The 22106-nt window shown below is 35.4% G+C and overlaps 2 protein-coding genes across 2 annotated transcripts; both read right to left on the reverse strand.

Annotated features, from left to right (window-relative positions):
• Positions 1–794: 794 nt before the first annotated feature.
• LOC107788510 (geraniol 8-hydroxylase-like) lies at positions 795–3757 on the reverse strand. Its single transcript, XM_075249573.1, has 3 exons — positions 3259–3757; positions 2607–3067; positions 795–1542 (listed from the first exon to the last, which is right to left on the reverse strand). Exons 1-3 carry the CDS (start codon positions 3668–3670, stop codon positions 937–939), a joined length of 1479 nt encoding a protein of 492 aa, XP_075105674.1. The 5' UTR covers positions 3671–3757; the 3' UTR covers positions 795–936.
• Positions 3758–5521: 1764 nt separating this feature from the next.
• Positions 5522–12119, reverse strand: LOC107788504 (lauric acid 10-hydroxylase-like). Its single transcript, XM_016610180.2, has 2 exons — positions 11531–12119; positions 5522–6096 (listed from the first exon to the last, which is right to left on the reverse strand). Exons 1-2 carry the CDS (start codon positions 11943–11945, stop codon positions 5522–5524), a joined length of 990 nt encoding a protein of 329 aa, XP_016465666.2. The 5' UTR covers positions 11946–12119.
• Between the last annotated feature and the right edge of the window lie 9987 nt (positions 12120–22106).

Raw genomic sequence — 22106 nt, forward strand, 5'->3', positions numbered from 1 at the left:
GATTTAATCTACCTTTAAAATTAATTTTTGTATGCATATATGAAAGTTATTCTTCTACAAAAAAAATCAATGAAGTATTTTAAAAAAAAATTATAATGATCGCGCGAAGCGCGGATAATATCACTGGTTATATATATATATGTGGAAAAAAAACAATGGGAAGGTTTTTGTTAATGTGCACATCTTTGCGCGTAGGTTCACTTACAAAAACCTTCTTATTACGAATTGTCCTTCTAAATGATAAGATTGCAATGGACTCCTCGATAATTTCACTCATGCACTAGCTAAATTAGGTGAGTTGCTACTGTATGTTCCAAGGATACACAAGGATAGATTCTACAAAAATACAATGACATGTACGTAGACTTTTGACAGTGCGTGAGCATTCATCCATAACGCTTTTAGCCCGATTCATCAATATATTTTTAACATTCACAAAGAAATGATAGATATTGTGGTACTCTTAATCTACTAAGTTAAAATCTTAAAGGGTCGTTTGATATGCGAGATAAGGTGAGATAATGCGTGAGATTAAATTTTGGGATTTTTTTACACAAATAGTCGGCGATATTTATTGTTTACATTTTCTAGCCATATACATAGGTTATACATTGATTATACATATTTATACACATATGATACATAAATTATGCATATATTATACCTCAACCGACTAATTTTAGTTTAAGTGGTTAGGTGGGCTATTTGGGTAAATTCTTCTTAAATAAATTTATACCATGTTTGGTTGATGGTGCCGTCAACGAAACATGGTATAAATTTAATTAATCACAGTCTTAATAAAGGATATCCCATATTATCCAATCAAACTCGGGATTACATTATCCTACCTCACAAGTGGGATAAATTAGTCCCGGGATTATAATTCCGAGCTAATTTAATCCGTGTACCAAACGACCCCTAAGTATATCACTATAGCTAGAGTGGGATTGGAGTAGCTAGCAGAGGTTGGGCTTTTCCCAAGGTAATACCAAATTTTTCCTCCATGTCCAAATCTTTAGGTGCAATTCCACCTTGGAGCTTCCAGTTAAACGTATTTAGCAATGAACCTAGTGCTACTGGAACCATCCTGATAGCCAAAGGCAATCCAGGGCAAATTCTCCGACCAGCACCAAATGGTATGAGCTCAAAATCCCGGCCTCGAACATCTATTTCCGACTCCCAAAACCTCTCTGGCTTAAAGTCCAACGGATTTTCCCATAGGCCAGAGTCGCGCCCAATTGCCCACACATTCACTAGAACTTGCGAGTCTTTTGGGACAATATAGCCACAAAGCTCAACATCTTCCTCCACTTTGCGCGGGATTAAGAAAGGAAGCGCCGGGTGTATTCGTAATGTTTCTTTCACCATGCATCGCAAGTAAGGTAGCTGTGCAATATCAGTTTCATCTACTAGTTTGCCTCTGCCAATCACATGTGCAAGTTCTTCTTGGGCTTTCTCTAAAGTATGTGGATTCTTAAGTAGTTCCGCCACTGCCCACTCCAACGTATTTGATGTTGTATCGGTCCCTGCTACAAACAAGTCCTGTAAAACTTTCTATTGTAAGATCCCATGACATAATTGCCATAATCTAGCTGGTAAAACGTCACCACTTACTTCATCAAAAAATAAAAAATAAAAAAAATCTAGCTGGTAAAACGTTCCATCACATACTGTTGTCAATTGGACATACTGAAACGCTGACACAGCAAAAAAAGGGACCAATAAGTGTTGATAATGCGTGGCATTATTGCATATGACCTTAACGAACCTACTTACGGAACATACATCTAAGGAAAAGCTACATAGTGTTACGCTAAATATTTGTCACCGCTAAGATCATCATAGTTCTTTGATCTCCGGATTTTTCCAAAATGTCAAAACGTGTGCGTGTAAGAGGTTCAAAAGTTATATATTTTTGGAGGATCCAATACATATATAGCAACATTATTAAAGGATCCAAGCAACATAGTAATAATAAGATAATTTTATTGCTGACAGTTATTCCATCACAACTTCACATATTTACACCCGACTATCAATGACATAGCCAGGAATTTCGTCAAGAGTGCTTAATAATTTTTTTTTGTCAATGAATGAATGGTGTACGAATTATTTTAGATCAAACTAGGCAAGATATAGCTAAACGATAAAAAAAAAACTTTTGATAGAACTATAATTTTATAAATCAAACTTAAAATAACAAAAACAACATTAGAAATTTTACTAATAAGAGTAAGCTTATCAATTGAAAGAGAGACTTTATAGTTTGCAGAGAGCTTTTGTTGAAGAAATTTTTGTAGAGCTTGTCTTTTAAATTGTAAAATTTACTTAAGAAATAACTTTTAGTTAAAAAATTACTTTTATGATTAGTTGTTTATTTCTACACAAATTTTAGGTTTTATGAGTTATTTTATTAGATCTAAAACAAATTAAATTGCCCACACATGGGTTTAGTTTTGACAAATAAAATAGGCAGAACTCACGCACGGCCTAGGGCGGCTACGCCACTGCCGACTATACTTTGCACGGAGAAGAACAATTAATTAGTAAAAGAAATGAACAGATAATTACGGATTGAGGAAAATCAGAGTACGTAATAAACTAACCAGACACAAATGCTCGATGTGATTCCTGTCAAGCTCTGGGCTAATGTTGAGAAGGGCATCTAAAACATCAACATTTGCATGGTTTCTCAATTTCCTTTCCTTTAGCCGCTCATCAATCAAACCACTCATAAGGTCAAGAACCTTAGTAAAATGATCGGTCATGCGCCGCCTTATACCTTGTGGATCAATTTTCACGAGAAAGGGAAAATAGTCCACCAAATTGGGTTTACCAGCCTCGACCATAATGCCCCACACCAAGTCCTTAAACTCCTTAGCAGAATCAGAAAATGGGTCACTCAAATCTTTAGAGAAAATGGTGTTTGACAGCAAATTCAGGGAAGTTCTAAAAGCTGCTCTGCCAATATCCACTGTTCCACCATTTTTGGCACTCTTGTGAAAATGATCAACTAGCTCCTCGATCTTTTTAGTTCTGAGATGCTGATTAGCATCAAGCTTACTACCTGAGAACACAAGTCACAAAATCAATCTAGTTTCTAGTCAGTCGCTCAATTTGTGAAAGTTCAAATAGATTGAGTTATAACTCGTTAATTGATTTGATCTAATGTGTTAAACTCGAAATGCCAAACAAGCTATTGCATCAAAATGAATGAAAAGGGTAGTCGAAGGGGTCAAAATGCAATCGTCTATTTACCTGAGAAGATGTTAGAGTTCATAATCTTGCGAAGTGTTCTCCAGCGAGTGTTGACAGGTAGAAAAACAACAGAGGAATCAGAGTGATTTCGGGCACGTAGTGCGTCTGCGACAGACCTATTGGCAAAGACTAAATCTCGCTTTTGCATGACTTCTCTGGCCAATACTGACGAGGATATAACCACTGTGTTTACTTGGCCTAATTTGAGATTCATAATTGGACCATAAATTTTTGAGAGTTTAGCAAGTGATTTGTGGGGTTTGTCACCAAGCAAGTGAAGATTTCCAATAATAGGCAAAGGGAATGGACCTGGTGCAAGTCTCTTCTTGTTTTTGCTTCTCTCAAGTGACATCACTCCATACACCAAAATCCATATGAACAACAATCCTAGCAAAATGGTCACGCACTCCATTTCTCTTTTCTTCTTGTAAGTTTGGGATGCTTAATCTTGCTTTATAATGGAGGCTAGTTAGGGTTTTATGGGCAATGAAGTCATAGGAGTGGGCAAGATTTTCAATTTTCATAGGAGTGGGCAAGATTTTCATAGGGGTGGCTCGTGAGGTTTTACTACCACTTTATTAGTTTAATTTTATTGTTTTAATATTTAAAAATCAACAGAAAATACAAAAAAAAAAAAAAGATTCATTTCTTTTTTCAAGGATAGAAGGAAGATGAGTGCAGGCTACAATTCATTCCAACTTTTAATATAAAGTCACTCAGTCTTTTGTTGAATTTATCAAAAAAATTAGTGTAGTTGTCTGTGCTTCGCGCGATTATTAAAAAATTAAATAGTTATGTTATTATTTCTATATACAAATAATGTATATACTAATCTCTGTCATATATAGATGATTTTACCATCTTTCATGATTCTTCTCAAATCGTTATATAATTTTAGATCCTATATAAAAATTAAAGAATCTGTGAGAGCATTTCAGATTAAATATTGAAACTTATTAAAACTCATCTAGATCAATATATGTGAGCTTGAATTGGAAACCTATAAAATAGAAAAACTAAAGAAAAGGAGAAATGATGATGTAAAATTTAGGAAAGTAAACCTAAATATCGCATGCTTTCTTTTCTTTCTCTAAGGCATTTTTGTTAATATTTTATTTCTTAGTTCTTACTATTAATTGTTTACACATATGTTTTATAATATTATATTGATAGTTTCTCATTAATTTATCGCAAATAAAATTTAAACAAACAGTAAAAAGAGAAGGAAACAGAAAAGAACATAGAAAAAGAGAAGGATACAGAAAAAGAGAAGATTTTTTTTTAAAAAAAGAAGAGACCATCTATTAAATTATCCCTCTCTTGCATGAAAATTTCTGCATCCAATCCCTTCTTCCTTTCTAAAACTCCAAATTATGGAGTCTCTGTCATTTCTTTCCTCGTTCTCTTTACCCTCGCTTCAACACAAAATATTGATCTCAATCCATAGTCAAATTATGTGTTTCTCCAAACAACGTAGACTCGAGCAACTTTGTTTGATACCATCCTAGAAATAGATAACCATAAACATTAGAAGAATAGGATCCCTACTTATGAAAATTATTTATGGTCAGTCTTCCATCATTTAGTGTCAAAATACAAGGGCAGAAAGAAAAAAGTGAACTATTGAACAATATATTACTCCGTAGCAATACTATGCATGTCTAAATTGAAAAGTGGCTATATTAAAATATTAGAGAAAGAGGACGGTACTCAGAGGAGCAACACAAGAATTAAAAATGGCACAAATTTCTAACTCAACTTATATAAACAATGGATATTTGTATTCGTTCCAAATTAATATCACTTCGATTATGTATTACTGGATAAGCTAGTGGCTAATAATAATTGTTTTAAATATAAAAAATTGTGTTAATCCCTTAGTGTAGTAAATACTCAATTTTAAGTCGTCTGATATCTTAACTCTCTAGCAATATTTTAAATTTAGGTAACTTTAACTTAAAAACAAAAAGGAAACAATAACAAACAGATAAGAAACGAAACATTACATTATTAGAATTCTTAGTAAAATAATTGGTTAAGAGGATATGATTGTCATTATCTTGAATAGCAGCTACATGGATAAATAATAAACCATGAAAAAGAAAATTTTCTTATTTTTCATAATTCAAAAAGAGATGAGAAATAAAATGAAAATGGAAAATATATAAAAAGGGAAAAATAATGAATCACATCTTCCCATCCATTGTTTTCGTGGATTGAAGCCAACTTTTCTCAAGAGTTCTCTTTCTCTTCCACTTCCTTTTCATCGCCAACCACGCACAACACTGATACCACCTCCAGCGACGGCAACCGAAACACTATTGTCTTCGGAAGGCAGTGAAGCGACCCTATTTACCGTCACACTAACCAGACACAAATCAGACACAAATGCTCGATTCCTGTCAAACTCTTCTGGGCTAATGTTGAGAAGGGCATCTAAAACATCAACAATTGCATGGTTTCTCAGTTTCCTTTCCTTTAGCCGCTCATCAATCAAACCACTCATAAGGTCAAGAACCTTAGTAAAATGATCGGTCATGCGCCGCCTTATACCTTGTGGATCAATTTTCACAAGAAAGGGAAAATAGTCCACCAAATTGGGTTTACCAGCCTCGACCATAATGCCCCACACCAAGTCCTTAAACTCCTTAGCAGAATCAGAAAATGGGTCACTCAAATCTTTAGAGAAAATGGTGTTTGACAGCAAATTCAGGGAAGTTCTAAAAGCTGCTCTGCCAATATCCACTGTTCCACCATTTTTGGCACTCTTGTGAAAATGATCAACTAGCTCCTGGATCTTTTTAGTTCTGAGATGCTGATTAACATCAAGCTTACTACCTGAGTATATATGTGATAAAATCAATCTACATTAAGTAATCCACTCAACCAACTCGAATTTGTTTAATCATATTCAAATATGAACATATTTTAAATATAAAAATGATAAAAAATAGTATTTAGTTTTAAAATTTATTTAAAATAATAAAAATAGATTTGTTTAACAGATGATAGTTTTTTATAGTCAATAAAAATTTTAAAAAAAGTTTCAAAGATATTTGTGTTTAATATTAATTTTTTTAAATCTTTATCTCTTAATATTATTTATTTAGTATTAATCTAATGTGTCATTTTGCTAAATGTGGGTCTTTTATTTATTAAATTAATGGGTATAGCTTGGCTGATAAATTAATGAACTTTGATTTTTTAATTTTCGTTAAACATATTTCATTAGGTATGATTAAGAACGTGAACTTGAGATTAGTTCCCGGTAATGTTACTGACAAATTTAATAATGCTACTTATATATCTTAAAAATTAATATTAAGAAAAAAATTAAATGTACAAATATATTACATAAATGGGAGGATTTATAATGTCAAGGGCATAAAAGCTTTTTCAGCTGGAAGGTTTGTAAAATCTGGTTAAAATGATTATTGTACTAACTAGAGCATAGTAAAATGATTTTTGTGTAACCAAAGAAAGAAAAATGACTTTTGGGTAATGAACACAAAGTTGAATGGTCATTCATGAAATTTACTTCTTTTATCAAGTTGACCCGCCCAAGTTTGACTCAACCTGTCCGTTTTGCAACCAGAGGCGAATATAGTGTTGAACCGATGAGTTGAACTGAACTCATAACTTTCGATGCGGAGTAAAAATTTATATGTGAAAAACTATTAAAATTGTAAAAATAATAAATATGAACTCATAATCTATACTATATTAAAAGCACGAAGGCCCTTAACAAAATGTCGTTCGCCTTTTTTACCCCCTAAAAATAAAGTTCATACTAGACAAAATAGTCATTTAATTATTTCCCTAACATTTTGGACTTTGAAATCAACTAAAAATTTATTTATTAAATGCTTCCTTATTTTAACTATATACAAAATCCTAAATATGAGGACTCTTCTTAAATCCTTCTAAGTTTCCAAGTTTGTTTTTTAGCTATGCTAGGAACCGTTAGGCACTTTTTTTTTCCAAGCCTTTGCCCTTTTTGTTTTGATAGAAATAATTTAATCATTCTTGGTCTCAAGCTTAGATAGTTAACTATAATAAACTTCTATATTTGTCCAAATCCTCATCACGCATATTTATTTTTCAAGTTTTTAACCTTTCTGTTTTGTTATAAATAATTTAAATTATGCTTGAACTTAAATAGTTTAATATAATAAAATTTCATCTTTGGTCAAATCCAAATTATACATAATTTTTACATCTTTTTAGTCTATTTCTGTTAGACTTATCGGCTAATTTGGTAACCAAAAGCGAAAAACAGGCAAAATTAATTTTTTAGCAAATTGTTATTTTGAATTTTGGTTTCTTCTCTCTCTGTTTATTGAAATGGAAAGTTAACATTTTGATAGATTTAGTTAAAACCGCCCCAAAATATTGGGGTAACTGTACATATCATCATTAGAGCATTAGAATCTATATTTATACTATATTAAAAGCATAAAGGCACTTAGCGAAATGTTATTCGCTTATTTTACCCGTTAAAAAAAGATTTTATACTAGATAAAATAGTCATTTAATTATTTTTCTAATTTAAGGATTTTAAGATCACCTAAAATTTTATTATCATATTTTTCGTAATTAAACTAGGTAAAGGGACTTTAAAATCTGATAACACTTTTACCTTATATAAATTTCCTTATTTAAAGGCCATTAATATAGAGTTGTATTGAACCGTTTCTACGAGAATCTTTACTATGCAAAACGTGAGTTAGCAATTACGAACTCTCAAAACATAAAGATTCAAAACATATGATTTTTCTTACTATTTGAAAATCAAATTTTTATTGGAAAAAAATATAATTATTGTCAAATATTTAAAAATTAGAATAAGCTAATATTTAGAATTTAAAATTAATTAAAACTAACTTATTTCTTTTAATGTTGAAATAATTAATTTATTGAATTAACTAATTAGCAAATCCAATTCAATCATTTTACAAATTTATCATATAAGAAAAGTTATTTGATAAATTGACAAAACACTTAATTTATTTTTATAAGAAGAGTATCGATGGTGAAAGAAATCATAAAATATAGTAAAATCAATTATAGTGTAAAATTAAAATTCAAATCGGTAAAAATACAAATTAGCAATAAGATAAAATTGTAGAAGACAACCAGATTATAAATAAATTGTCATTTTTTTCTTTCTTGCATTCAGTCTAACAAATAAAAGCATCTCGCTAAATATTTATACTAAATTTTTTCTTGTAAAATATTAGTTCAATATTAGTCATTCTTTAAACTTAACATTGTTACTATCAAATTTTAAGAAGATATAATGCCAACTTTCTTTTATTTATTTTTAATATGTGTTATTTGTCAAATCTTTAAAGAAATTGTGATAAAATTTTCAGTATTAGGTCACATAAAAACAACAATTTTTATAAGTTTCGACATAAATCCGGGTAAATCACAATAAGTGTAAAGTCCCAAAAAATTTTGCTAAGTAATCTAAGATTTTGTGGTGCCAAGATAGGCTAATTATTTTATCTTGTGTGCAAGTGAGGGTTCATGATATAATGGATATCACCTAGATAAGTTAATAAGTGTATAAGTCATATTATAAGTAGTTTGGGGTCTAAGGAGAGGCCTAAGTCTAAGCCAGGTTGGAAATTTCATAATAGGCTAAAGTTGTAAGTGAATGCGCACAAGACCTCACTTTGGATAAGCTATAAAGTGTTGAGTGATGCACAACCTATTAAATTAAAACGACTTTGAGTCTAGTTCTCAACACAACAAATCGTTCGTCATTTGGAGGTGTATACAGAAAGTTATAACCAATTTACCGGACATGCGTCACCAGCGCGCCCAGGAGGGCGGCCGCGGCGAACCGCGGCAAACCAAGGTTTTTCTGCCTGTAAGCTGCGGCAGAACGCGGTGGAGCATGTAAAATATCTAAAATACCCTTGGTTAGTGTAAAAACCGAAGGGGTATTATATTTTCTTCATTTTTTTGATCATTCAAGCTCGAATTTTGGGGTTTTCTTCACCCTCTCAAGACCTCCAACCCCTCCCATCTTCAAGGTAAGAAATCTTTATTAACTTGGTGTAAAATTCCATTATTCTTACACTAGTATTGATGAAATCTACTCATAAAACACATAGATCTTCAAGAAATTCCTTCAAGAACTCAAAGGAGGGTTTTGCAAGATTTCTTCCAAAAGGTAATCCTACCCCCCTTAGACTTACATGTATGAATTTATTATGGGTATATGAGTGTGAATTAAGTATTGGGACTCTTGGTGTGGTGATTAGAAGTCATAAGTTCCTAATATAAATACATAGTCATTGTAGAGATTGGAAGGTGATTATTTGATGGAATTTTGTTGGTTGGGTGAAGATGGGTTGTCACACATATGTTGTTGGAAGTTATAAATTGGTTAGGAATGATGGTGGAATGAATTGTTGGTTAATTGTGATAGTTGGGTGAACCAATACTATAGTTATGAGGTGTAAAGATCTATACCTACAAGATGTTTAATGATATGTCTAAATGGCATAAGTTACGGAATTTATTATTAATATTGGCCCTATTGAATGTTGTATTGTAGATTGAGGTTGCCTAAGTGTATTGGATCATTGTAGTATCACTAAGGGTGAATTTGAGGTATGTGTGGCTAACTTTAACCTTTGTAAAGTCACCTTGTTTGGTGTACGAGTAATTGGTATGTGTTATTTATGTGGACCATTTGTGAATTCTTGTGATTAATATGCCTTGAACGTTGTTGGCTAACTTTAACCTTTGTAAAGTCACCTTGTTTGGTGTACGAGTAATTGGTATGTGTTATTTATGTGGACCATTTGTGAATTCTTGTGATTAATATGTCTTGAACGTTGTTGGCTAAGTTTCCTGATATAATGGTGTAAGTAAATGGCAACAAGCCAAGCATGTGTGTGTGAAGGTGTTTATGTGGTAAGAGCTGTGTAACAAATGATGGAAAGAAATCGTAATTAATGCAATTGAAACAACTGTGGTAATATCATACGTGACTTGTCGCGGCAATTATCGTTGTGACTTAAATTGTATACGGATTGTTGCATATAATGGAAATGGTATTGATGTCTATGAAAACTCTTTGTGAATTGTTGTGGTGTCGTGTGAAATGTAATTGTCTGATGGGATCGGGTTGCGCGCCGCAATACAAAGTTATAAGGTGTGGGTTGTGGTGATAAGGGTGGCCGAGGTAATAAAAGTGGAAAAGTGATCGAAATCACTATTAAAATGAAAATATGTGAAAGTTGTGAAACCATTGATGTGATGAAATAATGTTGAAAGGGGAAAAGGAGAGATTGTGGAACTTGTTTGGCTTTGGTTGTTCCTTTCATGTGCATTGTGTTGTTGATTCTATTACTGTTTGTTACCTGTGTATTTCTTGATTTTACTTGGGGTAAAGTTTGTTCATACATGCTAGTACAATTCAAATGTACTGACGTCCCTTTTGCCGGGGGCGCTACATTCGTGTTATGATTGTAGGTGGTTCTATAGCAGGTACTCCAGTCCACCGACAGTAGCACTCCTTCACTTCCCGTCAACTGTATTGGTGAGCCCCTTTTTCCTCTCGGGGCTCTACGTGGCTCATGCCGTTTTTCCTCCCGGAAATCTTATTTTGGTATTTGCGTAAGGTATAGCCGGAGCCTTGTTACCGGCAAGTATTGCAACACTCTTTTGTATCCTTAGAGGCTCCGTAGACATTTGTGTGGGTGATGTATGGGTATTGGATAGGTCAATGGAACGTGTTGTAACCTTGTACTCTTGCTTTCTTCTACACTATAACTTGTATGGAACCTTGGAAATTTAACCACGTTTTAAATGTTGTGATATAAAATGAACTAAGATGTTGAATGTACTATCTTTCCTAGTTTAAATAAAGGTAAGCATGACTTCCTTATTCCTATCGAGTTGGGTAGATAGCGGTTGATAAAACTTGCTCAGTTGGGTCCACTCGGTTGAGCGCGGGTCGCGCCTCCCGAAGTTGGGGCGTGACAATAAAATTCCTTCATTTGTTAAGCTAACTAATGGGAATAATATTTATTATTTTAAAAAAAATACTTAAATTTTATTTTATAAAATAAATTATCTAATAATATGTATGTAATTTTTAAAATTTGTGTATTTATTGATATAGGTACACGCGCAAATCGCGTATCCTAAGACTAGTTTTAAAAATATAAAGGATTCAATACTAAAAATCTTCAAAGTTGAACCATAAAATTGAAATCTCGGATCCGTCTGTGCTCGCGACCAATATTACCTGAGAAGATGTTAGAGTTCATAATCTTGCGAAGAGTTCTCCAGCGAGAGTCATTGACAGGTAACCAAATAACAGAAAAATCATAGTGATTGCAGGCACGGAGAGCGTCAGGAATACACCTATTGGAAAAGGTCAAATCTTGTTTTTGCATGACTTCTCTAGCCAAGACTGATGAGGAAATGACCACTGTGTTTATTTGGCCAAACTTGAGATTCATAATTGGACCATGAGCTTTTGCGAGTTGAGCAAGTGATTTGTGAGGTTTGTCACCAAGCAAATGAAGGTTTCCTATAATAGGCAAAGGAAATGGACCTGGTGCAAGTCTTTTACAGCTTTTGGCTCTTCTAAGTGACATGAATCCACGCACCAAAATCCAGGCGAATGACAGTCCAACCAAAATGGGTACATACTCCATTTTTCTTTCTTCTTATAAATTTCTTGGCTTACGAACTAGAGATTTGGAGCTGCGCGCGTATCTTGGTTTATACTGGAGTCTTTGAGGCCTTGTCGAATATTTTTTCTATATCTGTATACTATATAAGTTTAAGAAGAAAGGTTTGGAAAAAGCTATATGATATTCCTTGTGTACTTTGCTACGTATGAATTATTAGTGCAAGTGTACATGATATAAACGTGTGATGGATGGATGCAATTCACCCGGAGCGAAATTCCTGGCAGGAAGTGTTTTCCTCTTAAATGAATTTTGCATGATTGTGATTTTGTATTAGTGGGGTCAATGGATTCTAAATATTAAATGACTATACAAAAGAAAAAGTTGATGCACAAATAATATTTATTCACACTTGATTTTTTTATTAAATCAAATAATTTGATCTTAATTATTCTTAAGAATCACAAATTAATAAAATAACATACTATCAATTTATCGGTTACATGATAAATATTTATATGAAAATATTTTACTTTTATTAGTTTGATTCAAACTGCAAACTACGGATATGAATAAAGTCCCATTTGATAGTATGGGCTATCCATTTTATTTGAAGTCCAACAATATTTTCAGTATTTTGTTGGGGAAATGGTTGGTGGTAGGGGCGGCTCCAATGTAAAGTCCATTACGCTCATTCAATTATTTCAATTTATCTTCTAAAGTCACTTTTCTTTCGTTTGTAACAACAAAGTCACTGAACTATGCCTATTACACTCAGAAGGTAACTCAACTAGATTTTCCAAATTTTGGATTGCCAAATACCTATTTTACCCTCTAAATTATAAATATTTATCTTTTTTTTTTAAAAAAACTTTTTTGACAGTGTTTGTTGTTTCAGTATTTTGATGGGGAAACAGTTGGTGGTTTTCTTATCATGTGAAGCGCCATTAGAGGTTCAGATGAATCCTATGTCAGCACAGATAAGAGATTTAGGCACTGCACAAGGTTGGCTAAAAAAAGTAATTCAAATATGAACAATTGTTTTAGTTCGATTTTTCAATAATTTCAAAACATTACTACTTGTGGAAAATTTGTAACTTACAGAACAATACTATTAGGGGTCGTTTGGTAGGATGCATTAGATAAAATAATATTTGCATTAGCTTTGTGTATTAATAATACCTTGTTTGGTAGACATTTTGAACCTATGCATTAGTTATGCAAGCATTAGTTATACATCATATTCTGTATTATCCTATGCATAACTAATGCATAGAAAACCATGGTATTAACAATGCAATGGGTTTTAATGCATGTATTAGCTTAGTTAAAGACAAAATTGTCCTTCAAAATTTATGCTTGATTAAAATATGCTAGTTATTATATTAATGCAAATTTAAAATAATTCAAATAGTGAGAAACAAAATCATATCTCTAGTAAATAAATAAATACTTAGCATATTTCCTCTTTTGTAAATAAATATTTAGTTCTATTTTACAATATAGGTAGACAAATTAAATAATTTTTTAAAACTTTTTCATATAAAAATATTTCTCAACATATGTTTCTTTTAAAAAGTTTGAGTGATGGACTAGTTTTGAGGGTATTTTTGTAAACAAGCAATTTTTTTAAAAATTGTGCAATGCTTTAATACATCAAACCAAATAATGAATAAGAAATATGTCAGCATAACTAATACCAGCATAATTAATGCAAGTATAACTAATACCAGCATTACTAATACATCATATTCATCGTTATTGTTATGCACCCTACCAAACGACCCCTTAGATACAGTGAGGCAGGTAAAGTTGAATGCTTAGATCCGTCCAAAAGATGCAAAGATAGCCACTACTGTCTCAAAACTCACATGCACGCATTGAAAGCAAAGCAAAATTTTGGATTTACAATATACCCGGTACTATGAGAAAATATTTAAATATATCTTTCGTTATACTTTTTGTCTAAATATATCCCCTATCGTTAAAAATATATTCCTCTTCTGTTAAGTTTGTCCAAAGTGAAGATCCAATCCACGTGATACTGATATTTGATGAGAAGAATGTCACGTGACATGCCACCTCGGCCCCTTTAATGCATTTTACCCCTCCCTTTTTTTTCCACCAAGTTTAGAACACAAAACAAACGAATCATCAAGAGTTTAAAGATGTTCCTAAATAGCAGGCTGAAAAGCGCAAAGCATGAACGTGGAGATTAATACAGAGAAGCGACAAACAAGTAAGTCATCTTTGAAAGCTCAAAGCTAACAATACGAGATTCACAATAAAGAGACAAATCAGTGATAAAAAGTACTGAAGTGGAGAAAACAGTTGAAGCTTATTTTTTCCCAAAAAACATTTGATGAGGTAAAAGTGCCTCATGGTGTGAGAGCTAAATTAGGGTACAAATTACAAGAGGGATTATATAGTCATAGTAAGATTGGTTCCATGTTTATAGTACATAATGCACATCGAGATAAATTGTTCATGGTGGCATTAATGGTGACAATGATGGTGGAGGGAAAGAAAATTTTAGTGGTGGAAAAAAAAAAGAAGGGAGGGGTAAAATGGGTTAGGGGCGATGAGGTGTCATGTCACGTGGCACCACCTCATCAAATGTCAGTGCCACATGGATTAGATATTTACCTTGGACAGACTTAATGAAAGAGGGTATATGTTGGGAATAAATCCCTTACCAAAATAATATTCACGGTAATAAAGCGGAATAATAATGTAGCACCGAGATACGGTAATTAACAAGAATAAAAGAGTAACAATGACACCAAGATTTTTACGTGGAAAACCCTTCTGAATAAGGGAAAAAACCACGACCCCGAGAGGAGCAACTGATATCACTATAGTAAGGAATTTTACACTTTGTAGGTCGGAGATAAATACTCCAAAGACCACTACAACACTCAAAAGAAATAACCCTCTTTTGATATTCCCACCTCACTACAATATCGCTCACTCTCTATTTTCCTCACATACTATTTTCTTATACCTTATCTGTGAAACCTCACTCTTTCTTTCTCTCTTTGTTGGTGTGTAGAAATGAGAGTTGAAGCTCTCCTTTTATAGCCAAAGCTTCACTCTCTAAAGCCTACCATATTTGACAATTTACACACACTTTTCACAATTCAACAAAGTTGGCTACCAAACCAAACTAATTCAACAAGGTTGGCTACCAACCAAACCAAGTCAACAAGGTTGGCTACCAAACCAAAGAAAACTTTTATTAGGCACATGTCTAATACTTCTTCAATGAGATGGACCTCATCAATCTCCCCCTCCAGTCTCATTCATCTAGAGGAGGTAGCACTGTCTTCTAGTTTGAGTGCATGCCGACAAGTTCTTTGCATAGCTCGAACTTGTTCCTTGGTACCACCTTGGTCAGCATATCTGCGGATTCTCACTTGTAGAAATCTTCAAGACTTTTAGAGATTCATTATCTACCATTTCTCGAATCCAATGATATCTCACATCAATGTGTTTGGTCCTTGCATGGTACATAGAGTTCTTGCTAAGGTCTATTGCACTTTGACTGTCACAATAGACGACATACTCCTTCTGATGCAATCCAAGCTCTTGAAGGAACCGTTTGAGCCATACCATCTCCTTGCCAGTTTCTGTAGCGGCAATGTACTCTGCTTCAGTTGTTGAAAGTGCAACACACTTCTGCAACTTAGACTGCCATGATATAGCTCCCCCTGAAAATGTAAACAAATATCCAGTAGTAGATTTTCTGTTGTCAATGTCACCTGCCATATCAGCATCTGTATAGCCCTTCAAGATTGGATCAGATCCTCCAAAGCACAAACAATCTCCCGTGGTACCTCTCAGGTACCTGAGTATCCACTTGACTGCTTCTCAATGTTCCTTTCCAGGATTTTCAAGAAACCTGCTGACAACACCAAATGTATGAGCAATATCAGGTCTAGTACATACCATTGCATATATCAAGCTTCCGACTGCTGAAGAATAAGGAACTTTAGCCATGTTCCCTTTCTCCTCCACTGTTGTAGGACACATCTTCTTACTCAACTTTAGATGACCAGCAAGAGGTGTGCTGACTGGCTTAGCATTCTTCATGTTGAAGCGTTCTAGTACACGTTCAATATACTTCTCCTGAGATAGCCACAACTTTCTACTTGTTCTCTCTCGAACTATATTCATCCCTAGAATTTGTTGTGCTGGGCCCAAGTCCTTCATATCAAATGACTTGGACAGATCTCCTTTCAACTTTGCTATCAACCCCTTGTCTTTTCCTACAATTAACATGTCATCCACATACAACAACAATATAATAAAGTTATTCTCAGAAAATCTTTTGAAGTATACACATGGATCAGAATAGGTCTTTAGGTATGTTTGACTTTTCATGAATGAGTCAAACTTCATGTACCACTGCCTTGGTGCCTGCTTCAATCCATAAAGACTCTTATTCAATTTGCACACCATGTGTTTCTTTCCAGCTACTTCAAATCCTTCTAACTGCTCCATATAAATCTCCTCTTCCAAATCTCCATGAAGAAATGCAGTTTTCACATCCAACTGCTCCACTTCAAGATCTAGGCTAGCTGCTAAGCTCAAAATTGTTCGAATAGAAGTCATTTTGACAACAGGTGAGAAAATTTCGTCAAAATCAATACCTTTCTTTTGTTCGAAGCCTTTAACCACCAATCGAGCTTTGTATCTGACCAGCTTGCCATTTCCATCTTTCTTGAGTTTAAAGACCCATTTGCATTTGAGTGGTCTTTTACCCTTTGGAAGTTCAACCAGCTTGTATGTGCCATTTTTCTGTAGAGATTCCATCTCTTCTTGCATAGCTTTCATCCACTAGTTCTTTTCTGGATGGGACAACACCTCCTTAAGACTTTCTGGCTCCCCCTCATCACTGATGAGGACATACTCTGTGGAAGGGTACCTGCATGACTCTACGCTTGGCCTCTCTGATCTCCTCAGAGGTTGAGGTTGTTCTTCTCCCTGAGTGGGGTGCTCCACTTCCTCGACACCTTCATCAAGTTGCTCCCCCTGCTCAATAACCTCACCAGGTTGCTCCCCCTGATCGACAACCTCGTCGGTCGTACATTCTGCACTTGTGGGATTGTTAGAAGTAGAAGGAATAGTAACAAAGTTAGGAATTATACCATTCTTCGCCTTTTCTGACATATCAGCAGCAGTTCCAACTTCACTTTCTCGGAAGACTACATCTCTGCTTCTGATGACCTTCTTCTTTACAGGATCCCATAGTCTGTACCCGAACTCTTCATCTCCATATCCGATAAATATGCAGGGAACAGATTTATCATTCATCTTTGTTCTCTGCTCTTTTGGTACATGTGCAAAAGCTCTACAACCGAACACCTTCAGATGCGAGTAGGACACCTCCTTGTTGGTCCAAACTCTCTCTGGGATTTCAAACGACAACGAAACTGATGGACTCCTATTGATCAGGTAACAGGCTGTCTAAACTGCTTCACCCCAGAATGACTTAGGCAGTTTAGCCATTCTGAGCATGCTTCTCACCTTCTCCATAATGGTGCGGTTCATCCTCTCGGCTACGCCATTGTGCTGTGGGGTTCCAGGAACTGTCTTTTCATGTATAATCCCATGACTTGAACAATACTCTTCAAATTCCCTTGAAGTGTACTCACCTCCATTGTTACTTCGGAGACGCTTTAGCTTTTGACCCGTCTCCCTTTCTACTAGAGCATGAAACTTCTGAAAAACTTGAAACACCTGATCTTTGGTTTTCAAAATATAAACCCATAATTTTCGTGAAGCATCATCAATAAAAGTAACAAAATATTTGTTACCGCCCATTGATTCAATTTCCATTGGGCCGCAAACATCAGAATATACTAAATCAAGTATATTCAATTTTCTTTCAGACGATGTCTGAAATGAGACTCTATGCTGCTTACCAAATAAACAGTAGTCACAAGGTTTTACCGTTGTACCTTTGACATAAGAAATGAGTGATTGTAAGCACGTGATTTTTGCTTCACGGGCAATCACTCCAAAGGAAAACAAAAATAGTGACCAGTGACCTCGCTGTACAAATTCCCAATTTTTTCATGACATGTGCTGCTAGTCATTTGTGGTTCGGCCCGTGTTGCAATTAATCCTACAAAAAAAAAACAAAAAAAAATAAGAACGCCGTGGGCAATCAGGCCGTAGTCCGGTTTTAAGAGAAAATTCACAAAAAATATGCAGCTTTTACTCTAGGCTGTGATTTAACCATTTTTAAAATTCTAATATGTGTGTTTATTGTTGTAGGTGTTACACAATATGTGTGTAAGTTTATTTTAATTATTTGCATTGTTTTTAGGAATTTTTGGTTAATTTGTTGAAATTAAAAAGGAAAGGAAAATCTGATTGGGCCCCAAAACGAGGCCCAAAACCAAAGCACTGATCCAGTCCAAGACGAGCCTGCCCAAGCACGGACTCAACCGACGCCGTATCGGCGTCCCTATTGAAGCCGTTGATCTGATTCAAATGAACGGTCCAGATCAGGCTGTTCAACTCACCTCAATGACGCCGTTTCAGGCAAGTTGATCTGAGCCGTCCAACCCCATTGATCCAACGGTCCCTGGCTTCCCTCATGACCCGACCTATTTAGCCGGTTCAACCCAACCCCTCACCTAAACCAAAACGACCCCGTTCCCATACCAAACGACCCCGTCCTGTTACCCACCAATAGATCTAAGCCGTTCAGATCACTTGATCTAACGGCTCCAATCTCTCTTCCCCTTCCGTATATAAACTTGGCCCTTCACCCCACGCCCCCTATCCGAACCCCCCTTCAGTCATCTCCTTCCCCAAGCCCTGAAACCCCCAAACCCTAACGCCGCCCTAGTTTCCCTTTCACCAGAACCCGGCGGCATGAACGCCGGTGACCACCCCCTTCACACCCCTGAAACATCCAACCACCCTGAACACGAATCTACTAACCCTGTACCTCGAATCACCTTCCATCGTCTCGAATCTGGATTTGAAGATTCGAGACGAAACTCGATCTATACCAAACCACCCCATCTGCATACCAGACACTCCCCGGACCCTCCTCGTGACCAAACCAGACTTGGTTTGGTCCGAATCTACCCACAACTCCTAAAAAACCAGATCTGAAAATCCAAAACCTAGAACACGGATAGCCTTGGAATCCAGCCGGCCTTAACAAGGGTTTGAGGTTTAATGGACCTTAACCAAGGTGTTCTCATGTGAGAACACCCTGGTTAAAATTTGTTCGGCCTCAAATGGTCAAAGTTGAGTCAGATTTGGGTCAGTTTGGTTTAAACATTTTTCGGTAAGTTTTCCTTTCCCTTTGTTTAGTTCTAATTAAGTTGTCAGCATGTTTCGTTGTGTTTGTTTGTTCTTTTTGTTATTTTTTTCTGATTTCTTCCATCTCTGTCAAAGACCTTTTATTTGGTCAATTGTTTTCTGTGTGTGATTTGAATGTATCCTATGATAAACATGTTCGATTAGGATAGTCGTTGCATAAATAATTCATATAGGTTCCCAGTAATTGAACAAAAGTTGTCTGATGCCTTTTGGGTCCCTGTACGTATTGTTTATGTGAACGATTGATTATTACCTGTTGTATTTAGTATAGTCGACTCGATAAACCTCGTCGATTAGTTTTCTATAACTAATGGATCAAATGAGCTAATAGTTTCATGTGACTAATTGAACCTTGTCACTAACTGAATGCCCGGCATCGTCTGAAATGAGTTTGTTTGCATTGCAAAAATGACTGAAAAGGTTCAGTCCAGGGCAGTCCTGAATTTGAACTTTCATGAGTTTACAATGCCCTGATGCTGCAATGGGCAGGGCAGTAATAAGCAAGGCTTAACAAGGGTAGTCTGGGGTTTGAAAAGAACAAAAAGGCTTAGTTTAAATGAGCTGACAAGTAGGGTACTAATTTGGGATTAAACTAATACCAATGGGTAACAAGACACAAGAGTATGGGGTTTAAAATGAATACTTAAATGAACTCATAACTCTTTATTAAAGAAAAGCCAGGCGTGGGGAACAAAAGGACTGGCATCAAAAGATGCTTAAGGATGGGTTTAAAGAGTATGGGCAGTCTGCAAGTGGGAGGATCCAGGCAGCTTAGCTGAACTGGGTCGTTTGGCTTATAAATAGGCCATTTCAGAACTTAAAATGGGCTGGAAATTTGAGTCTTAAGAGAGGTCTCGTGAGTTTAAAGAAAAACTGAAAACATAAGGAAATTTCTAGTAAACACTGTAACCAAACACTGTCTGAAAGCTACATAAGAGTTTGTATTTGGTCAAGTTGTCTAGGCCAAGTTCTGTTGTTTGCACTGATTGAGCTGTTTGTGATTGTTGGACTGCTGGTGTTGCTGCATAGAACACTCTGTTACTTCTGTTTGTTTCATTCCTCTTTCTGGGATTACTTGTTTAGTGCTCGACCATCTGCTGGTTTTCTTTGTTCTGGAAATTGTTGCTGGTTGTCTGTGGACTGTGGAAAACACTTGTGATTATTGGTTTGTTGCTGTGTTGTTGCTGTGCTTACTGCATACTGCCCAACTGATCATTCCTTTCTTCTTTTGTTCTTCTATACCAGGTACACAACTAATACTGTCAATGTAATCTGAAGTTGAGTATGAATACAAAGAAAAGGGTTGAAGATCATTTATTTATGTATAGCCTGTACACTGAATGATCCGGGATGTATGATAGCTTGTATTTTGTTCGGATACTGGGTTAGCTTTAACACATAGCAACTGTATATGTAGGGTAATTTGACATCCAATTGTATATGCAGGCTGGTAGATAGAAGCATGCCCAATGCAATAGGTTGTATCTTAAATTTAGTTTAATGGTGTAGTATAATTCTGTAATGTATGCCAAGCATGAAAATCGTACTCTACTAGTTAAGTTCTTTCCTTTCCGATAAACTGTTTCATATAACTGGTAAACCATGTTTTAAGACAAAGAACACATAGCTTGCAATCTCAACCTCGCGAAGGTCGAGCCCAGGTCGAAACGGACCAAGCAGGCCCGCATCGAACAAACCATGGCCCAGGTCTGGCCCATCACGCATGGGCTGGATTTGGGCCCGTGATTATTTGTTCGGCTGACTGTGCACGCAACCTCGTTTATGATTTTTAAGCATTTTCGAATGCTGTTATAGATAACTTGCAAACACGTAATTAATTAGGACTATCTACTGTTTTCAATTAGTAGAGACAAACGCGACAAGGAACGTAGTTGCTATAGGATATCCTTTTAAAATAAGAACGAGATGAGCCTCGAAAAAAAATAAATAAAATTGCACAAGCTGCGGGGCCCTCGTTAAATGTATATTATCGAAGCATTCAGTTTCCAAGATGGGTCGTTTAGCAAATCTCACGGCCCTCCCAGAATAATAACGCGATAGTCTCTTTAAGCGCGTACTTAATAATGTTATCTCCTTAAACTCGGGTGCACATTTATGTGACCCAAATCCAAATCTCAACGGAATCGAAATGTGTCTCTAACCACGGGTACATTGATTGTGGCGTGGTCTGAGATACATTTCCATGACGTTGCAAATTCTTTTCATAAGGAATGAGACGAGCCTCGACAAACAAAGATGTACAAAGTGTGGGGCTCTCTAAATGTATATACATAAAAATACTTAGAATTCGGGACATGCCGTTTAGCGAATTTCATGGCTTTTCCCCAAAATAACAATACACTAGTTGCTTTAAGCGCGCCTTTAATAATTTATTTTCCTTAACTCGGGTGCACATTTATGTGACCCAAATCCAAATCTCAACCGAGTCGAGATATGTCAACAATCACGTGTACATTGATGTAACGTGATTCGAGGTATGTTTTCACGACGTTGCAATTCCTTGTAAAAAATAATAATAATTATGAAAGCGGTTAAAAGATAAAATTGGCACATAAGTTCATATTTGTATAAAATCAGATAATCAAGCCGAATATAACAGTTGAGCGACCGTGCTAGAACCACGGAACTCGGGAATGCCTAACACCTTCTCCCGGGTTAACAGAATTCCTTATCCGGATTTTTGGTACGCAGACTGTAATATGGAGTCATTCTTTTCCTCGATTCGGGATTAAAATTGGTGACTTGGGACACCCTAAATCTCCCAAGTGGCGACTCTGAAATAATTAAACCAATCCCGTTTCGATTGTCCTTTAATTG

Source organism: Nicotiana tabacum, chromosome 3 (assembly GCF_000715075.1).
Source record: "Nicotiana tabacum cultivar K326 chromosome 3, ASM71507v2, whole genome shotgun sequence".
Taxonomy (NCBI): Eukaryota; Viridiplantae; Streptophyta; class Magnoliopsida; order Solanales; family Solanaceae; genus Nicotiana; species Nicotiana tabacum.